General features: G+C 35.3%; 1 protein-coding gene across 2 annotated transcripts in view; it reads left to right on the forward strand.

The window, feature by feature from the left end:
* Positions 1-6,759, forward strand: part of sccpdhb (saccharopine dehydrogenase b) — a 9,064-nt gene extending 2,305 nt beyond the window's left edge. The window contains exons 4-12 of one of the 2 annotated variants that reach the window (XM_016499328.1): positions 32-161; positions 599-648; positions 1,153-1,283; positions 1,456-1,573; positions 2,725-2,844; positions 3,004-3,060; positions 3,173-3,284; positions 3,368-3,449; positions 5,658-6,759. In XM_016499328.1, the coding sequence (XP_016354814.1) occupies positions 32-161; positions 599-648; positions 1,153-1,283; positions 1,456-1,573; positions 2,725-2,844; positions 3,004-3,060; positions 3,173-3,284; positions 3,368-3,449; positions 5,658-5,757 (900 nt within the window). In that variant the 3' untranslated portion in view covers positions 5,758-6,759. The remainder of the gene's footprint in view (positions 1-31; positions 162-598; positions 649-1,152; positions 1,284-1,455; positions 1,574-2,724; positions 2,845-3,003; positions 3,061-3,172; positions 3,285-3,367; positions 3,450-5,657) is intronic. The other variant, XM_016499329.1, reaches the window with a different exon arrangement.
* Positions 6,760-14,290: the final 7,531 nt, after the last annotated feature.

Consider the following 14,290-nt stretch of genomic DNA (forward strand, 5'->3'; position numbering starts at 1 on the left):
TCTTGTTTTTTTTTTTTTTTTTTTTTTGTAGTTTTTAGAGGGGATACAGCTGAAATACCACAGTAAAGCTCAGGAGACTGGTGTGTATATCATTGGAAGCTGTGGGTTTGATTCAATCCCAGCAGATATGGGCATCTGTTATACACAGGATCACTTCAAAGGTGGGTTGCATGTCTGTGAATTTTTTATTATTTTATTATTTTTTTGTGAATGTTTTATTATTATTAAAATCATTTAAAATGATTGATTCTTTAAAAAAAAAAATGTAATTATAATAATTTATAATTAGTATATATATATATATATATATATATATATATTTAGAGGTGTGCTTTGCATCAGTGTCCTAATGGTAAAACATACATACATTACTGTGATATTTGCCTGTGTGTGCCGTTTGACCTTTGCTTCACATGGCTCTTGTGCAGTCGGTTCCTTTAATCTCATCCCAATTAGTGGGGCGTATCACTGACAAAGGCAAAGGCGCTCAGTGCTTACAGGATGTGAGTGTCTGTCGTTGGCCTTTGAAGCGCTGCTGTGGGCAAACGTGCCTGCAGAGCAGCAGATGCCTGACAACTCCTCTGCCTGTCTTTCACAGGAACGCTCACTGCTGTGGAGAGCTTCTTAACCATCAACACGGGACCTGAGGTGAGCAACAACTCCTCATGTTTGCAGATCTATATCAAGGGTCCACAGGAATTTGATTGACTTATTGAATATGAGCTCTCAAAGGTTGGTTTGATCTAGGTTTAAAGCAGTGCTTAAATTAAGCTTTGGGAATTCACAATTGCAGCTGCTCATGAATAATGCAAAGAGCTCTCATATCCCAATGGACCAACTAGGAATTTGTGGGATTTCTTGTTAATGATGAACTTGATTGCAGAAGTAACATAGTTTTATAAAATTACATTAAGACTTTATATAAATTCCAGTGTAAGGGGAGCAGACAGGATGGAGTGAATATAATGAGAATTATGCTCCATATTATGTAGTATTTCATAAGCACTCTATCAAATTGTTATCGTATTTCCTGCTATTTTAATCGAGTATGAAGAGAGCTATAGCAGACTGTTTGCATCAGGCCCATTGCGTGTCCTCAATAAAGTAGTTGATGTCTTGGCTTTTGTTCAGCTGTCTTGTCTTCTTCATCAGGGAGGATGTGGCCATGATGCGACGTGGCAGTCAGCCATCTTTGGCTTTGCTGACAGTGCCAGTCTCAGAAGAATAAGGAGGAAGTTTGGGCATAAACCTCTGCCAGCTGTTGGCGCTAGAATTAAAAAGAGGTGGTTTTAAGTATTTCTAAAATAATTCTCAGCATTTCATTCTATTAATACTATCTTGATCATGATTTGTATGCTTTATATAGCAGCTGACTCCCAGAGGAGTGAAGGAGAATAGTTCTCAGGATGGAAATCTGTACTCGTGTTAATTTGCTTGCTATTTTGGTGTACCCAGGGGAGCTCTGTTCTTCAATAAGGAGATTGAGCAGTATGTCATTCCCTTCATGGGCTCAGATCCGTCTGTGGTGCGACGGACTCAGCGCTATATGCATGAGGAACATAAACACAGCCCTGTGAGTCTATAGACTGGCAAAAAATTTTTTTTGAAATTATCTGAAAATTTTTAAAGAAATTATTATTAACAATAATAAATGTTTTATATTTATTTTAATATTTTATGTTTATAATTTACTGTTTTATATATATATATATATATATATATATATATATTTAGAATTGCACGGTGTATATTTGTACTTAACATTTTTCCCCACTTCACTTTTTGCACATTGGGTCTATTTTGTCACAATGCATTATAGAATTACCTTTTGCAAGAAGGAACATGCTGCCTTGAAGAAAAGCACAGCCTTTTAAAACATCCTTTGCACTGCTCCTATGATATCATAAAATGCTGTCTCGTTAGGCACCTCACTAGGTTTTAGAACAGAACTTAGAGTCACTAAAATCTCAAATTGTATATATCAGTTATCTAAATATTGTAAATTGCTCATTGCTGAAAATTTTAATATGTATAAATATAAATGAAAACTTAATACATTATTATTTATAATATATATCATATGTATTTTAGTATATTTAATTTTTTTTTTTATTAATGTTATCCTTTCCCCTAATTTGTCACTTATAATTTCTCAAGTCATAATTTCAAGTCAAAATTTCTGCTCTTTTGTAGACCATGCCAGTCAGTTTTTGTTAGCAGAATAATTTTATCCCAGCGCAGCAGAAACCCAGTATTCATTTATCTTAAACTGTTATTTCAAAGATCTAATTATCTAATGGGTTCTTGACTACCCTTCTGCTTCCTCTTAAAAAGGCAGACTTTGACAGCTTCTTCCCTTGCTTTCCAAACTCCATTATGCCTCTTAGCAGTTTTAATTACATTTCTTTTCGATCTGTCTTGTGCGAGCATGATTACTGTGATAGTGCTCTGAAAGCCTTCATGGAAAGAGCAGGGGATGATTCACAGTCTTTGTGATTCATCGTCCTGCTCTTTCATCTCCATAGCAATGACCACAGCGTACAGGGTGCTGTCAGTATGGCCATTTTTGATTGATGTTTTGCTGTGGACCAAAAAGTATGTGTTAATAATTTAACATGAGTGTCACAAATGTGTGCAGTTTAATGTCTAACTCACTTTGTTGTCGTTTTTTTTTCCTTCAGTTTTTCAGTTTTTAATTGGTTTCCTCTATGCTCTTGTCCTCAGGTTCAGTATATGGCATATGTAGGTATTGGTGGTCTCTTCTCCGTGCTGAAGACCCTTTTTGCAGGTGTCGTCTTCTGGTTCATGGTCAAATTTAGTCTTGGCAGGGGATTGCTTACTGAGGTCCAGTACCATTTTAAAAGTCATTGGATTACTGTTGATCTGCTACAAGAAAATTTAATGGATAAAACTCTCATTCATACTGCAGAACATCAAGAACCACTTGTATAAACTCATGAATATCAACTCAAATATGTGTGTGTGTGTTTTTTTTTTTATTAGTTTCCAGAATTTTTCTCATTTGGTTTGTTCTCCAAGACTGGACCAACAAGAAAGCAGGTACAAAAAAATGCACTGAAATGTCTAAAACACAATACGAAATGCTAACATCTGTCATACACAGCCCTCGGTTGTGTTGTTGAAGTGAAATCTTATTCTTGTCTTATTCCAGATGGATGGAACCTCTTTCTGCCTAAAGTTCATGGGGGAGGGCTACACGAATGGTCAGGACCCCTCTCAGGGCAAACCAAATGCCACAATCAGCACTGAAATAACAGGACCAGGTATTGTCCTGCTCTCTATTTGATCAGACTCAAAATATTCACCCCAAATACTTAGATATTGTCACTACTGCCATATTTTGCAGAGCCAGGATACATCGCAACACCGATTACCATGGTGCAGGCAGCTATTACACTGCTTAACGAACCTCACTGTCTCCCTAATAAGTGAGTAAAATGACCTCAACGTAATATATGGATGATTCTTAAGTAAGCATATTGGTCCTGTGGAATAAAAAAAAAAACAGATATGGGCAACTATTTTAAAATGTTTTTCATATTCTCTGTTAGTTAAACAAAGCAAATAAACTACAATGTCCAATATTGGATATACAATATTGTTCAAAAGTTTGTGGTCGTCAGTAAGATTTTTCTTAATACATTTTTATTCAACAAGGATGCATTAAATTGATTAAGTGACAGTAAAGACATTTATAAGGTTACCAAGGAATTATATTTCAAATAAATGCTGTTCGTTTGAACTTACCATTCATCAAAGAATCCTGAAAAAATGTGTCATGGTTTTCACAGAAATATTAAGCAGCACAACTGTTTTAACACTGAAAATAATAAGAAATGTTTCTTGAGCACAGCATATTAGAATGATTCCATGTGGCACTGAAGATTTAAACTTCAGCTTAAGATTTTTACATATATAAATAGAAAACAGTTACTTTACATTGAATAATAATATTTCACAATATTACTATTTTTACTGTGTTTTGACCAAATAAATGCAGCCTTAGTAAGCACTTTTTTTTTTAAAACCATTAAAAAATATTACCGACCCAAACTTATGAACGGTAAGTGTAGATTCAGTCATTTTTGTAAAACCTGAACATTCACAAAACACTGTCATTTCCAACAAACGTGAAATTATGTGTTGTTTTAATTGTAGTTTTAATAAAAGTCAACCCCTGGGTGTCATATCTGAAGAAACATCCATGTATGCAATGTTTACACTGCGTTTCCCGATAACGCTGTCTCTTAGCGTGCTACGAAGCTACTTAACTAAAGGTGTACCTGTTCTAGGCGTGTTCCGCGAACTATACCTTAGGAGGAGGTTGCTTAAGATATACCTTCTCACGTGCGACGTTACCAGGTGCTGTCCATGACGGTGGTGCTGAATTGGTTGATATCAGTGGCTCGAGAATCGATTATTCATTCTATGCACGGGCTGCTTCACTGCGTTATGTGAGAAAGCCATGTTCTTTATAAAAGAAGTGTTGATTTTAAATAAATACACGGAACTCTTTCCTGTTAGAACGGAACGAATTTGCTTTTACTTTCGCTTTGCAACATACATCGTCAGGGAAGAAAACCATGAAAGAAAAATATATACCCTGAGCACCTCCCAGTGGTCACCACATAAAATACAAGGGAAAAAACCTACACAAGACACTGCTTAATAATTTAACAGCTTTTAACAGAAGAGAGTGAGAAACAAAAAACAAAATAAATAAATAAACAAACACCTTGGGCCTACACAAATCCAACAGAAAAACATTCTAGTAAGAGTGCTTTCCAACAAGAAGCACTTCAGAAAAGTTAAAATTGCATTTATCAGGACTCATGGGATCTTAAAAAAAAATATCCAAATTGCAAACTAAATCCAACCCTGGATATTTTATATAATTTTAAAATGACCCACAACTTCATGCCCAAGCGTATATCACTAACTGGCAGTATGCCTTCTCTGGCCTTTGAATGGGTCATTTATATTAGCATAATATATTTTCCATAGTGCCTTCATTTACTCCACAACCAGGGTTGATTGCCCAGCAGCCGCATCACATATTGTTGTAAATCACTAATTTCTGTTATTGGATGACCTACTCAATAAAAGCGCAACACAGGAAACATATGGCGGAGAAAAAAGAGAGAAAGAGGAGAGCCGTCAGCAGCAGAATTTCAGGGCTGAGGGGGTTGTTCCGTTGAGTTTGTCTCTTTTTTTATATATATAATTTATTTATCTTTTTTTAGAAAATTGCAGCTTAATTGAACACTGGGTGTATTACAACTTCAGAATTACATTCGTATAGACTGAGATGTAAAGGACTGTGAACTGTCAACATTGATAAGGTATAGCTAAGAGTGGTCCAGACCAACCTTACGAAAGTATGACTTACAGAAGGTATACTTAACTAAGAACATTTCAGGACACACATATTAACGTTAAGGTACAGCTTAAGGGATAACTTAAGAACAAAGTAGCGTTAAGATGTTTTCGGGAAACGCAGCCCTGATCTTCATTTTTTTAAGACACTGCAAAGGTTAGAGTTAAATTTACAGATTGATGCGGTGAATACTCAGTGTTATTTGTGTAGCACGTATGACATCCTGTCTCATGCAACATCCTTTTATTGGTCCTCACAGGGGTGGTGTGTACACTCCAGGGTCAGCGTTTGCAAGAACCACCCTAATCGACTGTCTGAACAAACACGGAATCCAGTTCTCACTGAAGAAGGGACAATAGACGAGTACTCTGTCAGATTCAATCAGCCTAGTTGATCTCATTTGTTATAGAAATAAAAAAAAAATGCATTGAGTTGTATAGCAAAAAAAATAGTTGTATGTCTGTACTTTGTGATTCATTAACCCTCAAGCATCCTTCAGGACAAATTTGGGCAAAATAATTATTATAAAAAAAAAAAAATAGTTTCCTTAATCTGAGCGGTACAAGACTTGACTACTTCTCCTAAGTTTGCCAGCTAAACACACATACAAAAAAATCGACTTGGTTCAGCAAAGTTAAGTGGTTGAAAGAAAAAAAACCCCGATATAATTTGTCCTCAGTGGGCACCCATAGGAAATGAATGGGAAATACTATAATTCAGAGCATTTTTAATTTGTCTAATAAAAATCAATATATCCAACACAATGCAGATCATACATACACATAAATGAAGGGGTGAGCCTATACAACATTCTCAATGTGACAAACACACACACCCATATACAAAGCATTGAATGAGCATATAACACAGCTTTGTTAGAAATAAATGACTACTTTTTCTCTTAATTTGTCTTTCCCTTATCATGGTCAGATTTGTCTTTAAGCATATTTTGGCATCTTTGTATAGTCTCGCCCAACACAACTGTTTTTTTTTATTCTACAATTTTAACTTGTGATAAAATCTAAAACTTAAGAGGTTAAGTTTGTTAGTACTTAAACAATAAACAGTAAACAGTGGTTTATAGATTTCAGCATATATTCAGCTATTAAGTACTACAGCCATATAGTGGCTATTGATATTTTTGATATTTTGATGGCATCATATCTCACCAGATTTCACCAAAGTTGCCAAATCTTTAGGTTTTGGCTGTCTGAACTTACTAGAATATATTTTTTACTTAAGTAAAATAAATATTAAATATAACATAAAAATAAGCATATTTTACATAGAAATATGGTACTTTTGGAGGTAAATAAATTCAAAAATCACAGAAAATTGCATAAATGTATAGTTTTTATTGAAGATAGTGATATGACATTTAAAAAATGTTTAAAAAAAAAAAAAGTAAAAAAAAACAAAAACAATTAAGGGCTACTATACAAAGAATGCTTGAGGGTTAAATGTCTCAGATCTTAAAGTATGTACTGTGAGCCCAAAACACTTTTGGACACTTAAGTCACATTAAATGACTAAATGTCAAACAAATTGGTGCTGATGCTAGAATGATGCTGGAAAAATGATGCTAAAATCTCAGCACTAGTATCACTTTCCTGAGGCAATTTTTCTGTTACAAATCTATATTTATTAAATATTTACAGAATAAAGAGAGAGATTTTAATATTTGTGAATTTGTCCTAACATGCTTTTGACAGGACTCTGCCACTAGGGGTCCCATTTTTCTATTTCCACATCTACCGATTATTTATGTGGAGATGACAGGAAAGGTCATTTGGTTTGAGAGGGGTAGACGTTGTTTGGGGAGATTAGAAAAGGCAATGAATAGATCTTTTTAAGGAAAAGAAGAGAGGTGGCTGGGGGTCGCAGTGGATTAAAAACGGGGACTGAAAGATGCAGGCCAAGGTTGAAGCGGCCTGGCAGGCATGAGTTAGTATGACTCAGCTTCAGCTGCTTGCACAGTCTCACAGGAAATAAAGAGATGCTGGGATGGAGCTTGTTTTAATGTGTATTTTCACACTTGACTAAACAGTAGAGTGTGTTGTAAACACAGATTTTGCATACATGTATTGAGGGTGTGCAGAATATAAGAGAAATGAATAGAATGGCGTAAAGAAAGACTTACGTGTGGGATCATTCCTGATATGCAGTACCTAAAATGCATGTGTTCTAATAAGGAAGTATTTTTTAAATAAAAGTTTACAACTAAAAAGACTTAAAGGGATAGTTCACCTAAAGATTAAAATTCTTTCATTTCCTCTCCCTCAAGTTGTTATAAACCTGTACGTGTTTATTTCTTCTGGTGAACACAAAAGAAGATATTTTAAAGACTGATGGTAACCAAACAGTTGCTGGTAGCCATTGACTTCCGTAGTATTTTTTTTTTAAATGTAATATATTTGTGTGTGTGTGTGTGTGTGTGTGTGTGTGTGTGTGTGTCTGTGTGTGTTCAACAGAAAAAAAGAAACTCATACAGGTTTGGAACAACTTGAGGAAGAGTAAATGATGACAAAATGTTCATTTTAGGTGAACTATTTCTTTAAATAAGCTCAGGTGCTTAGGCTTTATCAGTTTACAAGAATTGCTAATACTTTGTCATGTTTGTGCTGTCACTTCCCCAGGGAAAGTTATGTCACTTACTGAAGGATGATGTCAACACTGGCTATTGTTAGCCAAAATTCATTACAAACCTTGTGGAAAAGTGTATACCTTAAAGCAGGGGTGTCAAACTCAGTTCCTGGAGGGCCACAGCCCTGCAGAGTTTAGCTCCAACCCTAATTAAACACACCTGATCCAGCTAATCGGGTCCTTCAGGCTTATTTGAAAACTACATGGTATGTGTGTTGGAGCAGCCCTCCAGGAACTGAGTTTGACTCAAAAATGAAATTTTTGTCATTTACTCACCCTCATGTTGTTCCAAACCTGTATGAGTTTCTTTCTTATGTTGAACATGAAAGCAGATATTTTGAAGAATGCTGGTTATCAAAGAGTTGACGGTCCCCATTGACTTCCATAGTAATTCTTCAAAATATCTTCTTTTGTGTTCAACATAAGAAAGAAACTTATACAGGTTTGGAACGACATGAGGGTGAGTACATTATGACAATTTTCATTTTTGTATGAACTATTACTTTAAAAGTGTACTTATTTGGAAATAATGTAGGCTACTTACATACTTTAAAGGGGTCATATGATGTTATTTTAAAGATCATTATTTTGTGTAAATTTACAAAGTGAATGTCAAGTTTACATTTAAAGTACCTTTTTAACCAACCATCTTTATTTGTCATTTTATAATTACTTTACTGTTGTCTTTGAAATTTGGTTAAAGTGTACTGCTGAATGTACCGACAGGTGTTAATGGTAACTAAAATATTCTCAAAATCATATACTATGTCATAATGACCTGACTTATGTCTTTCTGTTGAAACCGAAATGATGCATGTAATGATTAAATGTAAAATATATTTACTTTAAACGTAATATTCAATAAAACTACAGTTAAAATTATAATCAAGTACTTTACATGTGCTTTAGTATTTTAGTCATCACATCAAAACAAGTACTTCTTTAAAACAAGACAAAAGATTATTGAAAAAAAAAGTACTTTAAAGTAAAACATAATTTGACTTTTTAAAAATAACATAGTCATGTAGTTTCTTTAGATATTTCTTTAATATTATCATCAGCAAGTACGGTTTTATAAAATACGTTTAAAAATACTTTTAAGATTTGAAGTACACTGCAAGTATATATTCAGTACAGTGAAGCACACTTGTTTTTCAATTGGGAATGAATTATTTTAAGGACAGAGGAAGAAATCTATAGATTATTCTCCAATTAAAACCAAGAAAACATGCTTTACCTGAAAGAAAAAAATGAATAAACACCTAGAATATTTCTAAATAAATTACCAGTTTTGAACTTCAAATGGGGACAAAATTTACTGCATAATGGGAAAGACCCGGTGTTTGTAGATTTGAGACTCCTTTGTTTTCTTTCTTTCTTTCACTGTTATTCCCATATTCCCGTCGCATCCTCACCACCACATTTGTGTGCTCTTTAACACATCTTTATCTTTCAAATGCCATTCCCATTCCTCTTTTCCACCAAGCCTGCATTCCAGTCCAGAGGCGTCTCTCTCCGGCACATTGTACATAAAACCCTTATCAGTCTTCAGTACTCTGTCTTTCTCTTTCTCTCCCTCTCCCTCCCCCTCTCCTCCCTCATTCCAGTCCTCTAGAGGAACATTGTTTCTCTTGCCATGTTTTAGAGCGCCTGGTACTCAGAATCTGCTGCAAAGCCTTATGTAAGTCGCCCTCCCTTATCGTGCGTTCAAACGTCACCCTCCATCTCAGTCCTCCCTCCTCCACCCCTCCCGAGAAGCACGGGCGGTAGTCCGGCGGATCGCATTAAACGACCGCACGTGTAATCTCGGAGGGTTAGGACTGTGTGCGATCTTTCTCGGCTCGCCACAGGAAAGTGTCAAAGATCTGGACAGATCCGATGAAGCCGTGCTAATATGTTGCTGTGAGCGCTGGGGCGGAAGTGTAGGATTTGTTGTATGATTTGAACTCTGCTCTGCTGACTACTTAATAGTGGGCTTGTTTTGTGGTTGCAGGACATCGGGCGGGGGAAGAGCACTAGAGCACTATGCAGCTTCACTTACAGCTACGGGAGGAGGAGGAGGAGGAGAGAGGGGGGAGGGGTGATGAAGGTGTGGAGAAAGTGAGACACGGAGGGTGGGGATGTGAATGAAAGAGGGGGCTGAGGAGAGGATGTGAAATTCAGTGAGTGACTCGAAGACGGAGCGAAGGCGTGACGTTTTGACTTAATGTGACAGCAAGAGAACATGTTGGTTCAGTGGGACATCAACAGCGGGAGGACAGACTGAGCGCTAAGGGGAGTTTAAACTATTTTGAAAGAAATGTTTATGGGTACACTGTGGGAAAATGATTTTTCGAACTTGTAAATAAAACATTATTTTAGCGTATGTTTTACAAGAAAATAGTGTTTGTAAACCTAAAAACTGAAAGTTTAATTTAATATGTGGCTTGCCATTTCTTTGTAATTATTTACAAGCAATTTCTGAGTGAAAATTGATTCTAAATTTTTGTTTGAGTACAGTAATTATTATTGTTAAAAAATCAGATGTCAGCAGATTTAGATAATTGCATTTACTCTAATAATTTCTGGCAGTAAATATTAAAACTCTGTAAATACACATTCAAAGGTTTGTGGCTGATAATATTTTTCAAATGTTTTTTTTTATTTGGTCAAAAATGTGGTACTTTTATTACATTATGTATATTTATATTATATATTTTAAAATATGTATTTATTTGGTGTAATATGTGCTGATTTGGTAATAAATAATTTTTATCTTATTTTATATATATATATATATATATATACACACACATACATATACATACATACATATATTGTGGAAATATAATCATGACATGATCAATTTAATGCATCCTTGCAGACAGACAGACAGACAGATAGATAGATAGATAGATAGATAGATAGATAGATAGACGGAACAAACAGCCACTCTTTAAAGATATTTTGCTGTGTCTCAGGTTAGTCCTTTGTCTGAGAGAGGTTGCATCTTTGTTGTAAATCTCCAGTATCTTTAATTACCTCTGGGTCAGCAGAAAAGCACACTACAGCACCTCGTTCATCAGCCAGCCCCACACACAAGGCCAGAATGAGAGAAAATCACATTTGTTTTTCCTCAGGAGGGAATGCAGCTCACAGCACTCCATTTTATCAACTGAAGGGCTGGATTTCACAGAGGAAAACGCCCCATTCCCTGTCTCACATGTCTGTCGGTTCACATTCTAAATAAAGCGTGACGCACACTGCACTTATCCCTGCCAGCATAACTGACATTATCACACATATACAGTATAGGATCATTCAACAGATGCAGCTTTGTTTACAAACAAACAAGCCTATAGAAAACCAGCAGCTGAGACATTATTTAGACAAACCACATGTGCAACATTTAATCTTCATATTCCATTACTATAATCCCTTCTTTTTTCTTTTCTGTGAGATGACTCCACTTTAAAAATGGTGGGTAAACAGAGTCTGTCCAGCTTTCTATGCCTGCAGTGTGGATATTTTTATGGTAATGAATATTTAATGTAGCTCAGTGTTGCCTGATATTGCAACACCTTTTCCAAACGTTTAATACAGAAAGTGTGTGACGATACAAGAGACATGAGCTTGCGTCCTATTAGCTCCAATGTTTAAACATTACCTCTATAAAAATGATTGGAAACAAAGCCTTTTCAATAAATCTCATATATAGTGTACCCTTTTTTCTCTTTTGTATAAGACGATTTCTAATAAGCTATAAATTTCTGCCACATTCCTTCTTTCTTTTATGTGCACTTCATAAGTTTGCAATGTACATCGGTGTTTATCAAGCGTTTATTAGTTTTTTATAATACAATGTGACAGCATCTGTGATTTATTAAGCTCTTTAAGGCTTCTGAAGAAGTTTCTGGATAAACGTTAGACGTCTTGCTGGTTGCGCTAAGCATTAGCTTGTTGTGTTGTTCTTGGCTAATGGAACTAAATTAGGCTGATGTGTCTTGATTATTTCATCTCAGCTGCAAATTCATCCTTATTAATCTTGTCTAACCAAAACAGGACCGTTCAAGGTGGCGAGCTGAAACAGAGAATATAGAAAAAGGAATGGGAGAACCCATATTAACTACAGGTATGGAAGTCTAGCCTTTTAGTTAAAAGAGCTGATCACCTTTATGGCTTCACCTTTTTTTTTTTTTACTTTGCTTTTTGATTTGAATGATTCTTCAAAGTGGTAAATAAAACAAATTATTGAAATATTTTTTTACAAGAAAATATGATTTTCTACTTCAAAATTTCACGTTTAATTTGCCGTTTGTAATTATTTGTGAAATTTACAAGCAATGAAAATTGGTTTTACAACCGTTTTCTTTCAGTGTAGCTTGTTTTAGCATGTTTTGAACTAAAGCTAAATGTATGATACCCAGTGTTGGGGAGTAACTAGTTACATGTAACGGCGTTACGTAATTTAATTACAAAATAAATGTAACTAATCAGTTACAGTTAATAAGAAAAAATGTGTAATTAAATTACAGTTACTTATGAAAATGTTAACGATTACAAAGGGGGTTACATTTGAATATTTACAGGCGTCCACATTCAGATTTAATTGATTTCTTTCCCGAATTGCACTGACTACTCTTCAGACATACAGCCGCGATGCGGAAAACACGGAGTGGTTTGTAGAATCCAGTCATAAAAACGGAACTCCTATTACGCAGAATGTCAAGGAATAGGCTACATTTTGGATGAATAAATCAAAAGTAGGTCAGTAATTAAAACGCGATATGGACTATAGTGTCTGTGAATATTAAGCCGCAAAAACACAAAATATGAATCCTGCACGTTCTGCGTGTCTCTGTGGAAATCAGGCGCGGACCGCTGCTTTTTTTTTAATATTATTATTATTATTATTATTATTACATAATTGCCTGCCGAATTTATTAAAGCGATTATTTCTGAATTCGCCATTCGATGATAAATCTCTAATAAATCATAGATGTGACTGGCAATGCTTCAGCTCGCGCGCACTCCGCCAAATGGTTTGGATGGAATTTTTTGCCTCTGAGTGGACATTATATTTTAGTGAATTTCTCTGAGACCTCACATGTCACAGGTTTAAGTCTGAATGTCCTGTACAGAGCACATTCAGGGCTTTCCAGAGATACCAAATGATTGGATGTTTCACCATCACCACTCCCTCTCCTTGGTTTTTAAAAATGGCTGACATTAATGTAGTGATAAAATTGTACATCCTTATGGAAATATGATAATATTTTGTAATTATAATTTAAATCTGATTAATTTTCAAATTGTTTGTCATAAATCAACATCTCAGGAAAATGTTATGGGGTTTCAAATCAAAATATGACTTCCTGTTATGAAACAGGACATCGATTTCATACATGTCCACTGTAGAGGACACCAGGACATTTTAAATAGGGTAACTTGTAATCTGTAACCTATTACATTTTCAAAGTAACCTTCCCAACACTGATGATACCATATAGTTTCCGTATTTTATTGCTGAGTTTAAATCTGTTATTGAAACCTACTCGTCAAGATCTTAGTCATTCCCTTTTCAAGTAGCCTATTACAACAGCAGCCTTGAGGCAGTTACTAAGATGGTCGCTGACCTGCCTTGAAAGAAAAGTTCTCCCAAAAATGAAAATTGACACCCTCAGGCCATTCAAGATGCAGATATGTTTGTTTCTGCATTGGAACAGATTTGGACAAAATAGCATTACATTACTTGCTCACTAATGTATCGTCTGAAGTGAATGGATGCCGTCAGAATGAGAATCCAAATAGCTGATAAAAACATCAAAATAATAAAGTGACTCCAGTCCATCAATTATTTTCATGAGCTGTGTGTTTGTAAGAAACAATCCATAATTAAGGCATATTAACTTTAAACTGTTGCTTCTGGACAAAATACCATTATCCATTATCCATAATAACACTTCCTCCAGTGAAAAAGTCCATCCCTGTTGTCCTCTCACATCCAAAACATCCATCAACATATTTGTTTAGCACAGTTTTGGACCGTTTCTGCTAGCAAACAGTGCTTGATCTGTGCATATTTCTCTCCTGATTCAGATGAGATGGATAGAGGATTCATATTTTATAGCTGGAAACAGTTTGAAGTCAAAAAGGTCTTATTGATAAATTTGTTTCTTACAAACATGCAACTTTTCACTTCACAAGCCATTAATTGATGGACTGAAGGCATGTGGATTACTTGTGAATTACTGTGATGCTTTTATTTGC

Source organism: Sinocyclocheilus anshuiensis, unplaced genomic scaffold, assembly GCF_001515605.1.
Source record: "Sinocyclocheilus anshuiensis isolate Anshui unplaced genomic scaffold, SAMN03320099.WGS_v1.1 scaffold1746, whole genome shotgun sequence".
NCBI lineage: Eukaryota > Metazoa > Chordata > Actinopteri > Cypriniformes > Cyprinidae > Sinocyclocheilus > Sinocyclocheilus anshuiensis.